Source organism: Anastrepha ludens, chromosome 5 (assembly GCF_028408465.1).
Source record: "Anastrepha ludens isolate Willacy chromosome 5, idAnaLude1.1, whole genome shotgun sequence".
NCBI classification, from domain to species: domain Eukaryota; kingdom Metazoa; phylum Arthropoda; class Insecta; order Diptera; family Tephritidae; genus Anastrepha; species Anastrepha ludens.
In genome coordinates this window covers 87,219,392-87,241,045 of record NC_071501.1, presented here as the reverse complement: position 1 = coordinate 87,241,045, position 21,654 = coordinate 87,219,392, and the positions used below count along the sequence as shown (strand labels likewise).

At 34.2% G+C, this 21,654-nt stretch overlaps 3 protein-coding genes across 5 annotated transcripts; 1 reads left to right on the top strand and 2 right to left on the bottom strand.

The window, feature by feature from the left end:
- Positions 1-7,252: 7,252 nt before the first annotated feature.
- LOC128864032 (sorting nexin-29) lies at positions 7,253-9,526 on the bottom strand. 3 transcript variants are annotated; one of them, XM_054103504.1, is made up of 3 exons: positions 9,305-9,526; positions 8,856-9,246; positions 7,253-8,796 (listed from the first exon to the last, which is right to left on the bottom strand). In XM_054103504.1, exons 2-3 carry the CDS (start codon positions 9,169-9,171, stop codon positions 7,460-7,462), a joined length of 1,653 nt encoding a protein of 550 aa, XP_053959479.1. In that variant the 5' UTR covers positions 9,172-9,246; positions 9,305-9,526; the 3' UTR covers positions 7,253-7,459. The 3 variants fall into 3 exon arrangements, with proteins under 3 accessions (XP_053959479.1, XP_053959481.1, XP_053959480.1); XM_054103506.1 differs by having other exon boundaries at positions 8,856-9,192; XM_054103505.1 differs by having other exon boundaries at positions 8,856-9,184.
- Positions 9,527-10,765: 1,239 nt separating this feature from the next.
- LOC128862789 (protein TIPIN homolog) lies at positions 10,766-20,023 on the bottom strand. The gene is made up of 2 exons (XM_054101527.1): positions 18,951-20,023; positions 10,766-10,848 (listed from the first exon to the last, which is right to left on the bottom strand). Exon 1 carries the CDS (start codon positions 19,905-19,907, stop codon positions 18,966-18,968), a length of 942 nt encoding a protein of 313 aa, XP_053957502.1. The 5' UTR covers positions 19,908-20,023; the 3' UTR covers positions 10,766-10,848; positions 18,951-18,965.
- On the top strand, positions 11,696-18,957 carry LOC128862788 (protein SERAC1). Its single transcript, XM_054101526.1, has 5 exons — positions 11,696-11,781; positions 14,796-14,964; positions 15,086-16,145; positions 16,212-16,482; positions 17,541-18,957. The coding sequence occupies exons 1-5, from the start codon at positions 11,699-11,701 to the stop codon at positions 18,382-18,384; spliced, it is 2,427 nt and encodes an 808-aa protein (XP_053957501.1). The 5' UTR covers positions 11,696-11,698; the 3' UTR covers positions 18,385-18,957.
- Positions 20,024-21,654: the final 1,631 nt, after the last annotated feature.

Below are 21,654 nucleotides of genomic sequence, written 5' to 3'. Positions count from 1 at the left end.
GCTTCATTGATAAGATCGAGGAACCCTTTACAAGGTTTGTAGTATTTCCGCAAATTAAATAATCCGAAGCAACTAGGGAAGTTTTTAAGTGATGCATCTTCTATGTTTAACATCTTCTCTCCTAATAATTCCTTCATTCTTTGAAATTTATTAAGATTCCATCGCTTCCCGGTGCTATTAGCTTTACTCCACAATATGAAATCTTCCCCTTTCATCCGATATTAAGGAAGAATTCAATGAGTAATCAACATTACTTAAATGGGTCATAGACTTTTCAAGAGGAGTAGATTGCCATTCCTCCAATAGATACGAATCATCTTGCTCAGTAACAGTCATAAGAAGCTCATTATAATCACATGCAAGATCATTAATCATATCCATAACTTTTCCCACTTTAGTTGAATAGCACTCAGCTTTGATCGTTCCCACGACAGTCGGGTTGTACGTAACCGGATCCACCCGGATTTATATCCGGCCAAGGACCGTCACTTCAGCAGCATTCCTTGTATATGCACGAGGAATGTTTATGCTGCTACAACAACAACAACAACAAAAACCAAAACTTGATAGTTTGTAACAATTTGCTTCAAGAACAGACTTATTGAAGAAGAAGTTCGGTCAAAATCTATACAAATAAATTTTTTCTTTGCCCGCGAATTGGTCTCATGCGTTTAATGTGGATTTGCTTTCTTATTTTAATTTTGCATAGATGCCTACTCTTTTCCTTAGCAATTTCACGACCTTTATTCGTTTATTAATATAGTTCAGGTCATACTTTTGTCATACTCATCTCCAAATTTAAGCAATTTTAAATCATTTTAGTATTTAACAAAAATTTTTTTTTTACGACCAGTGTGTAGATCACAATTTTATTTCCTCTCCTTTGCTGATATGTCAAAAAGCATTGACTGCAGAATTATAGTTGCAAGCATTTTCGTAGAGCGAAAGCAGGCTATTTAAAATTATAGAAAAAATAATAATAAATATTCGGATGTGGCTTAAAATGTATTTCTAAGATATTTTTATTATATATTATGCTTTCTCTAAGCGATCGCTTGTGTTTATTTTTCCTTTTCTTTTACAACTGTACATACTACATACCTATATATAACTAAATACATTTTTTATCGGCTTACGGTTTATGGCATTTACTTTAACTATATACACATGCGCATGCTTTCAATGCAAATTACAATACTGTTCCGATTTTGTGCTGATGTATATCAAAAAAAAAATCACTTGCAGTAGTAAAAATTAATACCTTCGAAGATTAGTTGGAATCCAAATTATTTTAAATCAAAAACAAAAAAAGTAAGAGCAAATATATACAGTAGTGTATACAAAATCTCGCAAAAAAAACAAAAACAAAAAAACAATAACACCAAGCACAAATCGTTTTCTTACACTTTTTGCAATTAATAAATACTTATGTAAATATATACAATTTGATTAGAGTTAGTGGTCCCACATATTTATTGTTAAAAATAAGCTTAACATGTATTTTATTCAATATACAGATTCAAGCGTGCATATGTACGTACGTATGTATGCACATATATATAAATTTATTAGTAAAGCCTAGCCTGCTTTTACCATTTTACCATCTGTTTACTAATTAAAGCATTATTTAAGCGTAAAAGATAAATAAAAAAACAACAAATATGTAAGATGCGCAAGATTATCCGCTTAGTTATATAACTTTTTAATAGTAAATAAAAAACAACAACTGTTATCAATCAAGATCGGTATGTAAGGTAAATAAACAGACGCGTGGGTACGTACACTTACACACATACACATACATATATCTGAATAATATTGTAAAATTATACATATGACTTACATAAGTAAATATGTATGTATGTTGGCATATAAACAATAATTTAATTTTAACATTGCTTTGTTTTCTATTTATATATAATACATGCAATTATTATTAAATGCTAATTTTTATAATTAAGTAATCTTAAGAATTTAAATAATATACATTAGTATTTTAATTTTGACAAAAAAAAAAATTTAATGAAGCAAAATCAAATGAAATGAAGTGATTGTTTAAAAGTTTTTAACGTGAAATCAAAAGGAGATGGAAAATTTTCAATAAAATCATGATCAATAACACTGCGGCGACGACTGAAAAAATGGAAAATTTTTTGGTAAAGAATTCAAACATTAGTGACAGATTAGGAAAGTGAACGACTTAAAATTTTCAGAAAAAATCTTGTATATGATTTAAAAATTGCTAGTTAATTGTAGCAGCTAGAAAAAATTTCACATTTTGCGGACTAACTCAATTTAGAACGAGATGTGAAGATTACGTAAAAAAACATGAAAAATATTAACGTAATAGGCATAAAATTATGTTACTGGGCTGGCAGCCCTTGGTCGGGAAAAACCCGAGTCATTCCGGTAACGTAGAACCGCCTGCCATGGGAATGATTATATTATAAATTGTTTGCCCCTTGCTGCATATATTTGAGCAAATTTTTACCCCTTAAACAGTCAAATTAAAAAAAATATAAAATACAATTACTTTTAAATTTCGTTTAAATAAAAATATGCCGCCATGGCTAATGCAACATTCTTAAACATTAATTTGTGAAAAATGCTGGTACAATGACAGTTCATGTGCGAATATAAACGTGGTATGTTCGATTGGTCCTATGATCCACACTGGAACTCTTAAGAATTTATGATGATGTTCGATTAGCATAGAAGCGAAATTCGCGCGAATGCCAAAATATGACACTCGTATAAACATGGCTGAATCGCTCGTTGAATTCAACTCGGCTAATGACACTGCATTAAAATGGCGTTTTATAAAATATTTTTGAACGGTACAAGCACTATTGAAAAAAATTTCGCTTTGAGTAAGATTTGAATTATTGAAAAATTTTAATTTGATAAAGCAAAACAACATTACGGCATAAAGGAAAGCAATACGGTGAACTTGAAATTTATAAATGGTGAAGAGCGCAGCTTATGCCAAGAAAAAATGTTCGCTTTTGTTGTAAGCTCTGTGAACGCTGGCTCTCATTGACCGCATTTAATTGAATACATTTTTTTTTTTTTATCGAAATATGTCCGAAATAGCAGTAACATCTGTGTTCACTAAAGTTCAGCAAATTCTTAATGATTTCAAAGCATTTTGGTTGTCTACATTTTTACATCATTTTAATGCACTTTGAACTCGATTAGGTATCGAAACCGATTTTCTTGTAGTCAAACGTGCAACAATTATTATTTTTGCATAAGGCATACAACAAAAGGATTTGCTAAATGCTCTCGGAGTGATCGTCCTTAGTCGTGTAAAGCTAGCATCTTTGCCTTAACCGTACATAGTTACGGTTCGTTCCTTGAACGTGCACCTGAGTGTCGAGAAGAAACGTGAGTTACGGTGTAATAGCCGCTTTTATTAGATTTTTCAAAGTTTTTTATACGAAAGTTACACATTTACGAAAATCAATGCATTTATACGTAGTTTTTTTTTTTTTTTTTTTTGTAAGCTTTAGTTAGCTCCGATTCCTTCAAACCGGCTTTCTAAATTAAGTGAAGTTCGAAAAAAAATCGTAGCAACCACTAAAAAAAATTCGACATATTCTATGCCGCCATTCCTGACGATCGCCGCAGTGCGAATGAGCTCTGAAGTTTTAGCAATGGTTTGTAATTTCAAAACAGCAATAAGTGAAAGTAGAATTAAAAAACAACACAAAAAGAGAAACAAAATATGTAATAATTAGTAATTCACTTAAATAAAATGAAGGAAATGTACTAAAAACCAAAAAACATACATATTTTTTTCAATCAAAAACACTGAAACTTAATTACAAACACTTTTTTTCTTTTTAGAAAAAATTTTTTTTTTTTGTTAACTGCAATGTTTACATCCAAAGCGTCAAACAAAGCTAGAATGCAAATATGTGGTTATATACTGTGTATTTGTATTGTTTTCATGCAACGTAGCATTAGTCAGCAAATTCTCGTTTTTTTTCATAGTGCTAAGTAATTAGTTATACACATATACACACACGCACATGAGTTAGTTTAATTTGATCTTCTAAAAATACGTGCAGATGTATGTAACTAATATTTGTTTTGTTGTTTTTTTTTATGCATAACGTAAACACATATGCGTATATGTATATTTTTTATATATTTATGCATGTAATTCCCCCGTGTCGTCACTTAATTTATGCAGATATGTTCAAAGTAAATATGTATGTACATGTAACTAGAAATCCGTAAATAAATCCTTTCCCACTCTACAGTTGTAAACCATTAGAGCATTGCTGTACAATCTGAAATCCGGTTGCATTATTGTTATACACTTTAATAAATTTATATTTAGATAGATTTGCATCTCAGAAGTTTGTTTTGGAATTTTGCTTTTTTCTCTATATAAATTTTTTAAATGCTATCAAAAATTATGTTTATAAAATTTTTGTAATAAATTGGTTTACAACCTATTTTTGTGTAAGCATAAGTAAAATTGTCTTGTTTTATTTGGTCACCAGTGTGAAGTATTGCATGCGATGAGATTTGTGTGTATGTATGTACTCGTATTTATGTGTTGATTTTATTATTTGCAAACAAATGTGTAAATATTTGAAAATACGTTACAACACGCACCATACGAAAAGGAGACCTTTAGAGTGACTTCTAACCGTCAGCCGTACATGAGTTGTTCGCTTACTTTGTGGTAGGTACTAAAAATACTGTGAACCTTTCGGCACTTAACTCAGCAATCATAACAGTTTTTGTAAGCAAGCGACCAGATGGATTCCGCGACTATCATAAATCCATTGCGTGGATACGACCTACGTGCTTTCCAATTACTTTAATATTACTAAGCTTCCGCATTTAGGTAATCAATCGCTGGGTTTGATTGAGCCAAAATCGTGCAGATCTCACTCGTGCGACAGAAGACCTAAAAAGTTGGCAGTCGAAGGGAGAATCATTAGTATAATACCTCGAATTCTATACAATAAACACCTTTGAAAGGCAATCCGAGTCTGTTTACCTCGTGCTCTTAAATCATTGAAATGCAACTGGACGCTCTTTTGGACTTAAGCTGCGATTAGTGGTGCCGTACCTTAGCTATAACCGTAACCATAGCAATTAGCTGTGCTGATCAAACAAATGGGCATCACTGTAAACGATTATAGGTGCTGCACCATAACGCCGTAAAGATAACCGGTGCCGTATGTATCTATTGAATTTCGGGGTTTCCCCGTAAGCGTGAGCAGCTGTGAAATATTTAACAATTGTTTTGATATTAGCGACAAAAATTTGAATGTTAGAAATGAACGACGAAAAATTAAGGGGTTAGCGGTAGTCAGCGGCCCGAAAAAATTATGATTTTCAATAATTTTTTTTCTAGTCAGTTGCTTTATTTCACAAAAATAAAAACATATCATTAATATGTCATATTTCGACTTAATTTTAGCAAAATTTCAAAAAAACAATTTTATAATTGTAAAAGTTAACGCTGTTTGTGTGGAGCCCGTTTCTCCAGAAGTCCCTAGTGGTGATCATCACAAGTCCTTGGAGATTCATCTAAAATCCATCGGACAAGAGAAATGAGTTTTATTAATAGATAATCTTGTGCCTTAAATTATCCGTATTTATGAAACTACTGTCCGGTGCATGTTTCATACAATTTGTTTATGATAAAATATTATTAAAATAAAAAGTTTCGAAAAAATCTCTTCGGATATGTTTAGTTAAAGCTTAGAAGATAACTGATGATTTTTCTCTAATTTTCTGTTGGCGTGATATAGTGAAAATAAGCTCCAACCTATCGACATGGGAATAAAGTGCCGAAACGAACGGCGTGGGATTAGGTTTAATTTGAAGTCATTAATTCTACTTCAATATCAGCTGTTTATGGCTACGGCATGACTAATCGACTAATGTTTTGCTGTTGTGGCTATGGCGTTATGGCTACGATACCACTAATTGGAGCTTTAAGAAGAAACGGTTAAGCACAATGGTATGGTTATGGCGCACCTCTACTTTGAGTTTTATGGAGACTAAATGGTCAATTCACGCCCTTTGCATCCAAGGAAGTGTACTACTGTGATCAATTGATGAATTAAGGTGACATTTCATGGCTATGAAAAAAAACTAAAAATACCACTCTAGAAACAGCGTTATGAGCGCTTAGAAGAGATGGAGCATACCACCGAGAGCCATTTGGGAAAACTAGTTCTATAAGGGCTGCAAGAATTGGATTGAATTTTATGAGAAGACGCCAAGCATATTTGGAAGAATAAATTAAGATTTTAAAATCCATAAACAGTGCAGCTTTCCGGTTTGAGCAAATTGATGCTGTTCTGCATTTTACTCTATATTTGATTAGGCCAAAAAAAAAAAGTTTTTTCTAATATCGGTCGCCTTTCGGCAAACCTCCGAGAGTATTTCTGCCATGAAAAAGCTCCTCGTAAAAAAACCGTTTGCCGTGCGGAGTTGACTTAAAACTCTGGGTCCCTCCATTTGTGGCACAACAACAAAACGCACGCCAAAAATAAGAGAAGGAGCTTGGCCAAGCACCTAACAGAAGTTTTAGCGCCAATTATTTATTTTTTTTTTTACCGGTGTGGATGAATCTGCCAAATTTGAGTGCGATTATGTGATTTTGCAGAGCTCAAGGACCTGAGCCTACGGACAAAATTTGATTTATTTTTTAAGCTAATGAAAATTAATTTTTTTTAGGTTAATAGGCATTAAAAAAAGGAAGTACAATTAACTATTCAAAAATTCCAATAGGCGATCTTTTGAAAATGAAAAATCTATCTCAACAGATTTAGAGATTTTATTAAACTCATTTAAGGCTCTAGTAATAGGAGCAATTCAAGCATAAAGAGATTTTCAGAGCTACGAAGAGCTCTGGCCGGAATATTAAAGAAAATGTCCTCAAGAAGCACCGGACAATCAACAGCACCACGGATCAAAACAAAAATGAAAGACAAGGATAAGATTATTCGCCTTTTCTGCAATGATTTCAAATGAATCAATAAGCATCGCGATCCATAAGTAGGTATAGGGTACGTAGATAGGTAAATAGGTTTTAAAGCTTCAAATTTCAGTTACACGAATCTCTGTTTGAAAAATTGTAGAATAGCTTGCCAACGGCATAGTTTTAGTCCTTCTATTTTTAAGCTTTGGTCAATTTGTGTAAAATATCTTTTACGATCTTCTTTTTCAGAAAGCATTTACTTAATTTTAACTAGCAATCATTACCAACTACAAATTTCTAATAACCAAACAAATGTATAGTTTATTATAATTGTTGAACTTAGTAAAATGAGCATACATATTTTTATAATATCAAAAAATGTAACAAAAACGATTCGACGTTCATACGCAAGGAGAAAATTCGCTATTCACAACTAACGCTTCGGGGAATAACAATTTAATACTATTACACGCAACCTCTGTTGAGCAACAATCAACCGCGTTACCGTTCCCGCAGAAAGGGGAATACCCGCTGCAATTCCGCTTTCGATTTGCAAGCCTCCACTTGTGGCAACGCTTCCGCCACATTTAACAAATAAATCTGCAGCTGCTGACGACGCTCCTCGACAAACGCCATGTTCATATTGCCGAAATGTTTTTTTGGCGGAAAGTCAATCGACGACACGGAAGGATGTGTATGTAGCAGTGATTTGTGTAATTTGTGGAAGTCGCGATAGCGTCGCAATAGTGACCAATGTTCTAAATTTTGCCGCATTGTAATGTGTATCTCATAGGCATAGTACGATGTGCCGTGTTTGGTCTTCTTCAGCTCTGCCGTTGGAATGGTGATAAGAAAGTTCGTAGCCAATGAGGCTGAGGGGTCAATGGCAAGTCCATTGAAGTTTTGTGTTAAACGACGCACAAGTTGACGGTTCTCGCGTGTCAGCTGTGCAACACGTGTTTCTAATAGCGTGCAGCGCTCTTCCATTTCACGCAATTTTTCCTCCATAGCAGCATGATTAACTGTGCAATTAGCAGAAGACGATTTGCTATATTGTGATGAGGTGTCGCTCTTATCTTCATACTCGCCCATAGTGCTTGATACTTTGCCACTATTGACGACGTTATCCAATGAGGTAGTGCTTGCGGCTGAAGAAGTTTGCTGTTCGAGTTGCGTTTCGGCAAGTGTATAAATGTCAGGTAAAGGCTCTTTTAGAAATGCCAATTCGGGTTCTATCGGATCCGGTGGTGTTTCGTCAACGTCTTCCTGTACTGGAAACTCTATCATTGCCTCAAATGTGTCCACAGCTGTTTTCTGTGCTCCCACTTCAGTTACCTCTTTTATTGCCTTCAACAAATCTTCTGTCGAATTGGAAGTTGCAATTGGGCGCTCCACAGGATTGGATTTGCGTTTATTTCGTACGCCAACAACTGGTGTAGGTGTTGGCGCATAAATAAGTGGTTCTTCTTTATTAGGTAACAATGGCGTAATGCGTGTTGGTGCATTCAATTCGGTAGAGTTTACGGTAAGCGCGAAAAGCACATCATGTAATGAGCCTACAATTCGTGGCAATTCTTTACTGGCAGTAACATCCAACAGTAGCGACCACTGCGTGTAATAGCGACGCAAATCATCTTCTGCATCCAGCCATGTTAGCAAATATCGCTGCAACGAATTCTCATTCAGTGTAGCTCGTATGAATGCCTTGCCAAGTCCGCATTTTGTCCAGACATGTTTGAGTTGTACGTAGCGTTCGCGTTCATGTGGCGTTAAATGTGTTTGGCAAAAGTCCCAAAATGTGACATCACCATTGTTTTCATTTTGACTCGAGCTGCTGCCTGTTAAACAAAAAAATAATCAACAAGGTAAGTTTATTTGCGTAAATATTTTTCGTTACCAGTCACAATCTCGTGCATGTTTTGGAACAAACTAGCCGCTGTTACCGTAACTACTGAATGATGCTGCTTCAATCCATAGGAGAACGCATCTTCCAACGCCTCACATAACTCCGCAACATTATCATCCTTTTCCGTAGCCAATTCTTTGCGTCCACTAAAATGTAATATACATTTTTCTGCGCTCTGTTGTAGACGTTTAAAAATATCTTCTCTGCGTTGCCAAAAAGTGCTTCCTCCAAATGTTGATCCAGCTACACTCAGCTTAGGTGGCGTCACAGAAGAACGCTCTGATTGACTCATCAAACTGTCTGGCATGCTCAGCCTCAAGCTGAAAGTCTTATAATATTAGTCGGACCTTTAATAATCTAAGCAGTTTTTTGTCTGCTACGCCTATTTTTTCATTCAAATTGCGATTTTATAATCAACAAACAATTATCTGAACTCTCACCTAGGCGCCGTCTGTACGCTATTATTCAGTTAAGTACCCGCCAAATTTTTAGCGTAGCTAAACGATTGTAAATATTTTCGCTTCGTATGAGGTAGAATGTAAAGAAAATGTTTTTGGTGGTGCAAAAAAATATGTTTTTATTTCGCGAGATTACCTTTACTTTGTACTTATTTTTACCAAAATAATTGATGTCACGCAACAGCTGATTGGAGAAAAACGAGAAAACGAAAGTTATTGCAGGGTGATCAAGCTGAAACAATTTCCTAAAAGGTAAATAGCAAAGACAATATGCTTGTTCGGTTAATTTTTCAGTAGATATTATCGGCTAATAACTTCCAAGTTTCACAGTCAGCTATGGCGCGCCATTCGCTTGGGTGAAATACTAGAAAAATTCCAACAAAACACATGGGAAAGGTTAGTTTAATATTTGTTTTGCTAAAATTATTATATTCAAAAAAAATGTACCAAGGCGAATCTATTTAAGGTGGTATTGGTAAATCAGCTGATTTGTTTTTTTTTTTTCTTTCACCCTGTCCAAGTAGCTGTCACCCCAGAATGAAACAAGACGGATTCATTTTTTGTTTTCTACTTTCTTCTTCTTAATTGGTGCGATAACCGCTTACGCGATTTTGGCCGAATTTAACAAAGCGCGCCAGTTGTTTCTTTCTCGTGCTAACCGGCGCCAGTTGGCCACACCAGGTGAAGCCAAGTCCTTCTCCACTTGATCTTTCCAACGCAAAGGAGACATTCCTCTTCCTCTACTACCACCAGCTGATACCGCATCGAATCCTTTCAGAGCCGGAGGCAGTTTTCTACTTTGACAATCAAACGTACAAAATATTGTTGTTGCTCTAGTGCTATCACCTTTAATGCATGCGCCTTGAAATTTTCTATTCAGTTAATAATATTTTTTAAGTATTTTGTCTATCAAATTTTTTCCCTATCTTCAGGAAAAGTGCCCTTATGCACACAAGTCTTTTGAAAAAATTTAAATCAATAAATTTAAAATGGAGACAATCAAAATACAAAAAATTCAAATACTAATAAATGTGCATATAATCCATAATATTTGATATTTTTATAAATTTTTTATATTATTGTCAGTATTTACGAAGTTTTCGTAGCAAAAATAGTTAAAATATATTCGCTTGTGTAAAGAAAAAATTAAGTTTGACCACCAAGTGCAATTATTTTCGTGAATTTAGTGAGAGAAAAAAGCAGCATTGCATAGAAAATTAAATTTTGAACAATTTGCATATTATTGAAGCTGCTGTTAAGACGCATCGTTTGGTACCACCTCGATATTTTTTTTTTTTTTTGATGCCCCACAAAGTAAATAATTACCAAAACGTGCACCTTAAAGAAAATTAAATGTACGAACAGTATTTTGTTAGGAGTAATTGGTCCGCCATAAAACAATGAAATTTTATTAACCTTTTTATTATATTTTACAATTTTTTTTGTAGCACACAAATCCTTACTTTTATTTACAGTGTAACGATTTTCCTTCTTTCTTTCCGTCTTCGGGGTAAATAATAACAAAGCTACAATAATAAAAATATAAACGTCAGCGAAAAGCAAGTGAAAAACAAATCAGGCGAGAATAACAAATATGTGAAAGTCGCAAAAAAACAACAAGCCAACAATTGCAATAACAACACGCTTTAGATACGACCAAAATTTAGTATTTCTTGCAAGCAAGTTTCACTGACGGTTCATTCAATAATAGAAATTCGAAGTGATAAGTTCTACAAGGACAAAATAAACCAATAAACAATTATAACAACTATTACAAGCATAAACATTCAGCAGAAGTAGTACAGAAGCAATACTAAATGAAAATGGCAGCACAAATAAAGTGAATAAACAAAACTTAATTGAAAGTTCCAGCACAAACCACGAGAACATACGCGAAAAAGGGCGTGCATACGTTTTTCTTTTGTGAAGTAAATTATAGACAATTGCATAAATAATAAGTGATTGATGTGTAACTATGAATGGCCAATGAATAAAATCATTTGAGTGCAGATATTTTAAGATAATCGCATCACCAAAACTAGAAGAAAAAAATAAAAAAAACGAACCGAGGAACTAAATAAACGGTCGCTGACGTGTTCGTCGTCATTGCTTTGCCAACAGCGGCGCACTGCTCCCACACCCAAAGTGTCGTCCAACTGGTGACTTTTGTTAGCAGTCGCACAATTGTACAAACATACAAAGTTTTGCTATATAGTATTAAAAATCAGGCGTTTTCAACGCGTGTGCTAGTGTGAAAAAAGAAGTGTGTCTTGATTTATTTTCTCTTAAAGTAAAAAAAGAAATAATCATTAAATAATTGAGTTAAAAAAAATAAAAGCGAAAAATATACATACATACAAACAGAATTGTTAAAAGATGTCAAAAGTTTCGTTGGGCGGCTTTAAAAATACATTGAGACGTTACCCCAAAACTTTAGGTGGAGTTGGTATTCTGACAACGTAAGTACAATAGTTGGAGAACTTATAAGAGTATATACATACATACGTATATACATATATGTATATGTATGTACATATGGACATGTGTATATTTAAATACAAATTTTATTGCTCAATCGAGTGCATACAAACTGAATAGTGTTTCAAAATAACTTAGTTTAGAATTCAGGAGCAGGTCCCTTAAAGCCTACAAAAGAAAAACAATAAAAAATTAAGTGTTGCTAAATATTTTGATGATAAATACTTATATTAAAAATAAGAAATCTGTAAAACTAAACGATTTTGATCTATTTTCATAGTCTATTAATCAACAGTATCACTAATTATATTGATAAATGCATATTTCCAAACGAATATTGCACAGAAATAGGATAATTTTTCTTCCAAAAAGGTTTCGTAGAAGATCGTAAATGGTTTTTTTAATAAATATCGTTCTAGCTTCTCATTCTATTCTATTAAGCAGAGAAATATGAAAATATAAGCTATTTCCAATAAATACAAACATTTGTACCAATTTCCCTATCATGGTAGAACTTAATTTTTTAAAACTATTTTGTTCTGAAAAACATACATGCATATACATATGCACACATGTACATATATTTTATACATGCGCATGTGTTACATACGTGTGTTTACTTGATTAAATCAGATGAGCAATTTCCACAACACATGATAACTCGAACCACCCGTATTAATCATCGCATTCATACATACATACATTTTACATTTCACTTATTTACCTACAGTACGACACTGACATCATGAAATAAAAAACAAACAGCTTGTGGGGGGCTCGTCATTCGACAAAATTCACATACATACATACAATGTAAATAGTAGAGATGTTTTTGTTTCTTACTGTACTTACAAGAGCACACCCACTTTGAATTTTATAAGAACAAATATTTTGTTTTTATATATAATTTGAGTGTGCAAACAAGATCAAAACAATTAATTGGCAATAAAAACACGTTTTTGTTTATCAACAAGTATTCGTCGAGATGTGTAGTTATGTAATATAGACCCTTTCACGTAATGCAAAAAATGCAGCGGTTATAATTTTAAGTCATATGTACATACATATGTATATAATTTTATTATATTTTTTAAACACGTGCATGAATATTTTAAATATCGACACCTAAAAAATGTAGGTTGCATTAAGTCATATGTACATATATAATTTTATTATATTTTTTAAACACGTGCATGAATATTTTAAATATCGACACCTAAAAAATGTAGGTTGCATTCCCAAATAATAAATTAAATGTACGTACGTAAATAGCACGATTTAGCGCTTCCGTGTCTGGCAGCATCGTATGATCTGCTACGATAGCAGACACATACATATGTACATGTGAATGTACGTACATAATTCTTTAGTGCACCAACTATTTTTTAGCAGGCACCGAATTGCAATGCATGCATATGTGTATAGATAAAACCACATTTACCTATGGATGTACATACTAAGTATTTACTCATGCCGCTATTCTCATATAAAAATAAAGCAATGATGCACAGAATAACAAATCGTCCAATGCACATTTGTATTTGTTTATTACGTCAAATTATTGTTGTAATTTTTGCAAATAAACCGGCGCATGTGTGAATGTAAACAAGCTTGTTTACATTCAATTGAGAAGGCAACAAAGATAAATATGTACATACATAAAAGAAAGTCGTAATGACAGCATTGCAAAAGCACTGCATATCCAGACGTAAACAAGATCATCGACACATGCATATGTATGTATGTATGTACATAAGTGGTTAATGATAGTTTGTGTTGATATTTGTTAGAAAAGACTGTTGCGCATTTGGTTTGGAAATTCGCGAAAACAAAACGTTTTACAAAGCGTAGCCAAAAAGCTAACAACCAAAATGCTATCACAAACAATAATAAACCAATTTGTTACATACCAAGTATGTATGTATGTTATAGGCATACCATGAAAACTATTGTGCCACACTACTCCAACAAAAGTGTGGGAGAGTGGATGCTGTTAAAAGCTGATAAATAATTTCTCGCCAATAGGAGCATGATACAGCAAAGTACAGTAACACAATGTCAAAGAACTATAATAACAAAATAAACGTGTATAAAAACACGCGATTTTGTTGAAACGAGACAAAACTAAGGTGTTGAAGAGTTGGTTGAGTGTCATGTATTACCACTGACGCGTATCTCTGGGTTGGTTTACTTACTAATACAAACATATGTATGTGTATATTGAAAATATTCACGAAAATCAGAAAAAAAACTAGTATATGTATGAGTCGAACGAGGTCGATATTTGAGTACGAAGGCATATGCATACATATTACATACATACGGTTCAGTGTTTTTTTTCGTTGAAATATTTTTAAATCAATTGGATTGGAAGTAATTCAGGTCTGTCTCACGATTTCGCAAACGTTCAACACGTGTGGGGGGTCATCTAGAAATATTTGGGAAAATAAAGCAATGCACATGCATACATACATATGTATGTCTATAGATTAACGGCCAGACTAAACAAGACATTGTACAGCTTTGATATGCTTTATCAATTTTTATTTTTGAATCATTCATTTAGTTGTTATTTATAAAACATTTCAAGGCTACTCTACTCCATATGGTAGGAATGAAGTCCTAATTATTATACAAACATATGTATATGCATGTACATATGTACATACTTAGTGTTCACCTGTTTTTAGTGCTAGTTTACCTATTCATTTGTAAATATTTTGCAATTTATCAATTATAGTTTTTATAATTTTGAAGTAAAATTAAGGCATTAGAAAAACACAAAGTTAAATATAATAAATTTTTAGAAAACCCCAAATCTGAATTAGGGAAATATGCAATAAAAATGATTTAGCGTAAAAATTTAATCAAATGTGTTATTACCTTAAAAATCAGCTATGTTTATGTTTCTATTTATTATTCACCAAAACCAAATTTTGTAAGGAAAAAAAATATTTGAAAAAAAAATTTCTCTTCTTTGTTTATCTTTTTTCAGTTGTGGCCTGGTTTTGCTCGAAAGACAAAGGATTCGGAAGTATTTGTCAAAATGGGTGAATACTGCTCCGTCAGAGACAGACAAAAAGCGTCCGGATTATATATACATCAAATATCATATTTACAAGGAGTCTATGCGAAAATTGAAACAAAAGGAAGAGGAAGATAAGGTATATAATTCAAAAAAAGAATTGCTAAGCCTCTGAGAATTGAACTGAGGTTGTGAATTAAACATGTTTTAGAATTGAATTAAAGCATGTTTAAAAACTATCCACTACTCTATATTTTTAGAAATGGATCAACGTTATTATTAACCCCATTGGAAAGTGGTGGAAAACCGTTAAGCACTCAGTCGCCTGGCGTCTATTAAATATCGCACAAACGGGTTCACAACATGAACGCCTCAAAGCTGTGCGTCAATTAGCCTGTTTCGATCACTTGAAAGACTGGGATTTTCGTCATTTAGCACAAATTTGCGATGCCCGCACAGCAGTATCGTTGGCGCGTTCCGGTGCCGATTCACGTTGGTTTGTGCCTGTTCACATGCGTGGCTGTATTAAGAATCCCAAGTTGGTGCTAGCTGATTTTCACGATATGTTGGCGCGTTTACGACCAAATTCATGCATCGATAACTTTTTTAACAAATACTTTCCACAACAATATCCACACGAAGGAATTGACGAGTTCTTTACACAGGACCAAGCGAGTTCGTTATCCGTCCAGGATACAGATATGTTAAAGGAGATAATTTCCTTCTTACACCACATCACTAAAGATGAGTCTGTTGCAAAGCAGATCATCAACGAGGGCGGCCTCACACACATCATGGAATTACGTAAGATTTTTGCGGATGATAATGAAACGCTTTCAACACTCTGCAAGGTGTTGGCCAATATGTCGCTTGTGGAGGATAGTGTAGAACATTTCTTCGTTTCGGGCTGGATTGGCGCGCTGGCAGACTGGATGAAGTGTCCTGATTTGCGTTTGCAAGTGATCTCAGCAAAAACGATGGCCAATTTGGATCACGACGATCCGAATCATGTTCAATATCCACCAAATGTGTATCCGTTACATCCACGTTTGCGCACGCGCGCTAAGCCCAAGGCTGATATAATATTCATACACGGGTTATTGGGTGGCGTTTTTATTACATGGCGTCAAAAGGACCGCAACCCCATAGAATTGGGTTTATATGGCAAGAATGCGTTTTACACGAGCGAAACGGACGATGTTTTTCTGATTGGCGAACAAAAACGTGCCAGTGGTAAAGCGTTTAAAAATGGGAATGGAAATGGCAATGGCGCTGGTCATGCTGGTGCAAGCAATGACGTGAAAAAAGAGCAAACGACTGGTGAGTGTAAAAATATTTCAAATTTTTTTTATAAAAATGTATAATAGTTTTGTTCGTCGAAAACAGATCCAATACTGAAAGCTGCTCAGAAGACAAAAAATAAAGCGCTGGAGATAAGCGATGCTGCTACAATGGAACTTGTGGAGACACTGCAAAATACTGCCGAACTAGAATCCGATTGGGAAGTTGTGCACCCCGATGTGCCACTTAAAGCGAGCGAAAACTGTTGCGGCGAGTTCAGTGTGCCGGGCAATGAATGGCAAAATCAGGACAACTGTGAAGACTACACCAACTGTTGGCCAATGGAGTGGCTGCCGGATGATTACCCTAATACCAGGTATGTAACAATGTGTTAATAAAAAAAATTAAGAATTAATAAAACAAAATTAGGAATTAATAAAAGAATTGGGAATTTATAAAAAAATAGGATTTAATAAAAAAATAGGAATTAATAAAAAAAATTAGGAATTTATAAAAAATTAGGAATTTATAAAAAAATAGGAATTAATAAAAAAAATTTGGAATTAATAAAAAAAAGAGGTATAAATAAAAAAATTACGAATTAATAAAAAAATTAGGAATTAATAAAAAAAAAATAGGAATTAAAAAATAATCAGGCATTAATAAAAAAATTATTAACTAATAAAACAAAATTAGGAGTTTATAAAATATTAGGAATTAATAAAAATAAAAAGTGGAATTAATAAAAGAAATTAGGAATTAATAAAAAAATTTTAAATTAATAAAAAAATAGGAAAAAAATTGGAATTAATAAAAAAATTAGGAATTTATAATAAATAGGAATTAATAAAAAAAATTAGGAATTAATAAAAAAAATTAGGAATTAATAAAAAAAATAGGAATTAATAAAAAAATTAGTAATTAATAAAAAAAATCGGGAATTAATAAAAAAATTAAGAATTTATAAAAAAATTAGGAACTATTGTAATAAAACAAAATTGGGAATTAATAAAAAAATTAGGAATTAATAAAAAAAATTTGGAAATATATACTAAAAAAATCAGGAATAAATAAAAAAAATTAGGTATTAATAAAAAAAATTACGAATGAATAAAAGAATTAGGAATTAATAAAAAATTATGAATTAATAAACCAAATTAAGAATCAATAAAAGCATCAGGAAACAATAAAAAAAATCAAAAATTGATAAAAAAAAATTAGGAATTAATAAAACAAAATTAGGAATTAATAAAAAAAATTAGGAATTAATAAAAAAAAATACGAATTAATAAAAAAAATTATGAATTAATAAATAAAATTAGAAATTAATAATCAAAAAATTATGAATTAATAAAAATAATTACTGGTTGATTAAAAATTAAATGAAATTGATTAAAAATCTGATAACTAATTTTATTTCTATATTTTTTCCAGAATCATCGGCATCGACTATACCTCTGCGGTCACTGAATGGTCAGCCAATTTCACGAAATACTGCCCCTGCGAGAAGGGTCAGGGGCAAATCGATATACGTGCAACATCACTGCTCGAGCGACTCTCCAAATCCGATATTGGCAATGAGCGACCTGTTGTTTGGATAGGACATTCCATGGGTGGCATACTCACAAAACTAATGCTTATGAAAGCCGTAGATGATCCCGATCCGAAAGTAAATCAAATTGCGGCCAACACATCTTCAATACTCTTCCTGGGCACACCGCATCGTGGCTCATCGATTGCCAAATGGAAACAACACATGCAAATGATTATCTCCCCCTCCATTGAGGTTAAAGAAATGGAGGAAGGAGCACCGAAATTGCTTGCTTTGCATAGCCGCTTTATGGCTTGTCTGCACACTTGCTTCCGCAATGTTAAAGTTGTTACCATCGCCGAAGGTACACCTACAATGTTAACAACATTCAAATTCCCGTTACGCATTGTCACTGAAGATTCAGCGCGCATTGATTACGGCGACTTTTACGTGCTAAAAGATGATCATCTTAGCCTCTCGAAACCAATTTTCCGCCAATCATTCCTATATCAACGTGTCCTCAAGGTAATCGAAGACTCAGTGAATAGAGATGATAGACCATCTGAAAAGGTAACACTACCCGGCACAGCATTCAAAGTAGAGCCAGTTAGAACATCGCCGACAAGCGTATCAGATGCAAATTCGGGCAGCAGTTTATTGCAGAAAGTGCGCAGCATTTTTTCGTCAGTACCACAAATCACGATCAATATTCCAAATGCTCATTGTGAACAGTCTAGGCGCAAGTAAGATAGGTAAAAGCCAATGGGATGACAATTTTTAGCTAAGCTAATGGTTGTTTTATAAAAGTATTAAGCCAATACTAAAAAATATTATTTAAGCCCATCTCACTAAGTTATTTTCACGTTCATTTTTCCAAAAACTGCTGTACTTAAATTCATGCATGCATTCATCAAAAACTATTTTACATACAAATATTTTATAGACTTGACACCAAATTTTATTGTTATTTATATTCCTAGTTTTAGTCTATAAGTTTGTACTTTAGTGCTATTTCCAAAATTAGTGATTGATGTCTAAGAGCTTAAATATTTAGTCATTTTGATATTGTAATTCAGATAAGCGTTGAAGAAAAATTGGTCAAATAAAAAATTTTTGAAAACATAAAAGTATTATCTTTTGTTAAAATGTGCCTTATTGAAATCTTCAAATAAAGAATGCTTTGTAAAAAATATATAAAACTGAAATTTATTATTAAAACAGACAAAAACAATATTTTACTACGCCATAAATATCCTATTCAGATATTTTAATTTGTTTTCTTCTGCTACTGACAAGCACATTCACACACTTACTATCATTTAAAAATATCATGTTTCTTCTTCAATCCGCACTATTTCCCTATCAGCCGTATTCTGCTGCTGCAGCAAACGCTCTTTTTTCGCTTTCAAACGCTCCAAGGCAATACGTCGATTTTCAGCTATTCGAGCCATCTGCTCTGCTGTCAATTTGGGCGCAGGAGAGGCAGGCTGTGATGGTGGCAGCGGTCTAGCCAAGTCGCTGTCATTTAGTGTATTGCCTGCGGGTTCCCTATTGGAATATGGTGTGGACATAGCTGCATTGCCGCGATTAAAGGAGGGTGTTGGCAATGTGCTGCTACTAGCACCAGTGAATGTCGCATCAACATGACCACCACCACCACTACTGTAGTGCGAAGGCGTACGTGGAGCCAACTTAGAGATGGCAATTTGTTCTCCTAACAATGCATCAAATTCGTCAAAGGGTTCATCAGCTGCTTCACCAACTGCGGCGCCATCTTCCTCTTCATCGTGCACTTGATCTTCAGTATTTTTTAAGTTGTCCAACATGCCGAGGCGATAGCGTGACATATGCACTTGTAAAGATTTTTTCTTGCCGATGCGTTCCACATTTGTTAAAACGTCGTCAAATGTGTAGTTTGGATACATGCGATGCGCCCAATGCGTCATACGGCGCATCACTTCATCCAGATCACACTTTTCGTGCCCTTTGCCTTTGAATTGTATATCCTTGAAATAATTTTCGATCGTGTGTATGCCGCGCGGGCCTGTCAAAGTATCAAGTGATAGTTTGGGCCGTGGATTACGTACTGTTCGCTTTTTTGGCTCCACTTTAATGCCCTGATTTTCTCCACCCTCGCCGTTCGCGTTATCGCCGGTCTCGCCTTCTTGGCCAAACACTTCTTCCCTACCCACATCCTCGTCGCTTGGTAGTTCATGCAAATTTCCACTAAGTATGTCTTCGACAACATCTTCACCATATATGGAGCTCATTATTAATTATAAATTAGCAATAACTAAATTGTAACATAAAACAAGAGAATTATTCAACCGAATATTTTAAAACGCGCCAAATACAACAATCACTGAGTAGTGGTAAAATAATTGCAGTGGATGTAATTCACCACTCTACTTTTCTTGTTAGTAAAGAGAGACCCGTGTGTTTTGATACCAAATTAATTTTTGTCACTTAGTAGGAATTACTGCGTATAACAAAGAGAGCTGAAATTGAGAGTGGAAACTTTAGAAGGCCCAAAACTGGTAAACTTTTAATACCTTTTCATGTGTCCATATCATTGATGTTTTGTTGTTGCCCAAAACGTTCCCCATAATTTTTTGGGGAATGCTGCCGAAGTTACAGTTCGTTGTCGAATTGAAATCAGATTTGTTCCGGTAAATAAGAACCTGCCTTTGAGGAAATGAGTTCCACCTCGTTGTTGATATGTAGCAGGCATTGCCTCATGAAACGGTAGGCCCAAGAAACATTCTGTTTAGACGGGGTGGGCCCAAAGAGAAAGGGATGTTAAATTAGCGGTTTCAAGGAGGTGCGTGAATAGGCGGTTAGTGTTGTGCAGGGTTTTTTTCTCATACTTGAGAGATAACGTAGGCCTCACAAGGTAGCTGAGACTTTTCGTTTGTAATAGGACGAGGTTGGACACCGATGACGGCATTCGGTACGGGACTCTCGATGAATGTCGTTTATGACCTGTATATTGGTGGGGATCTAAGTGATCCGGAAGGCCAAGTGCTTGCTGATAAATATCTTATAATCTTTAATTAAGGGCATAGTAGCCTCGCTGTGTAGATACTATAGGGAGACATCAGGAGACATCCCATGACTGTGCTGATAGCAGTATAATGGCAGATCTGAAGCTTAGTCCATTGCGTGTTATTAATTACAGGCGAGCAGGTGGGCGCTGCGTAAATTGCCTTCAATGTCCGAATAACTTAAATGTCGCTACCAATTTTTTTTTTGCTTTTTGCCTCAAGTACTTCCGGCTAGCGATTTGAGTACCTTGTTGTGGTTTTGAACTTTAGTGGAAATTTCGCTCGTAAGCATCGCAAAGAACAGCTAACTATAGAAGGTAACGTTCTAACTCATCCACACTGCTCGTTTCCTGTACCTACTGTTAAATGGTATCAACGTTGAGATCTGACAGTTTCACTACTCTAATAAGCAAGGTTATGATAGCTCCCAAAGCAATATCTACCCTACATCTTTTTTTTATAGCATCTGATGTGCAAATTGATAAACTATTAAATTGCTAAATTGAGCTATAAGACATAAGTTGTGCTCGATAACACAATGAACCACCACCCGCCCATTGTGAAAATAATTTGAAGATTTGGCCAACATGAGACCGTTGATCGGCTCTCAACGAATTTGAAGAAATCAGGTGATTTGCTGTCGTAGAAAGGGATGCGACAGCTGTTTGTTTACGACAAAACTAAGATTGTGTTGGTGGTATAAGCAAAAGTCAACGCAACCATTACTCATATACACAATTTTGTTTCGCATGACCAAACTTGTCACCAGCCATCAATCTAAATCAAAAACGCAAGGGAAAATTCTCTCCCAAAGAGCAAAAAAGGTAACGAACGGAATATCCGCCATCGAACTAATATTTTGGTCCCTCAATTTTCATGTGATGGATAATTTTTTAGCGTTACCGAACTCCTAATGCAAAAATTATGAATAGCTGTTAAAATTTGTTGTATTATTGCAACTTTATACTAAACG

What these genes read in the sequence shown, in the direction of transcription:
- LOC128864032 (XM_054103504.1), bottom strand. Translation starts at nt 9,171, where the DNA reads ATGCCAGACAGTTTGATGAGTCAATCAGAGCGTTCTTCTGTGACGCCA. An exon ending in CATGCACGAGATTGTGACTG is followed by an intron (nt 8,797 to 8,855) that starts GTAACGAAAAAT and finishes TTTGTTTAACAG; the next exon opens with GCAGCAGCTCGAGTCAAAAT.
- LOC128862788 (XM_054101526.1), top strand. Translation starts at nt 11,699, where the DNA reads ATGTCAAAAGTTTCGTTGGGCGGCTTTAAAAATACATTGAGACGTTAC. An exon ending in GAAAAAAGAGCAAACGACTG is followed by an intron (nt 16,146 to 16,211) that starts GTGAGTGTAAAA and finishes CGTCGAAAACAG; the next exon opens with ATCCAATACTGAAAGCTGCT. An exon ending in GATGATTACCCTAATACCAG is followed by an intron (nt 16,483 to 17,540) that starts GTATGTAACAAT and finishes TATTTTTTCCAG; the next exon opens with AATCATCGGCATCGACTATA.
- LOC128862789 (XM_054101527.1), bottom strand. Translation starts at nt 19,907, where the DNA reads ATGAGCTCCATATATGGTGAAGATGTTGTCGAAGACATACTTAGTGGA.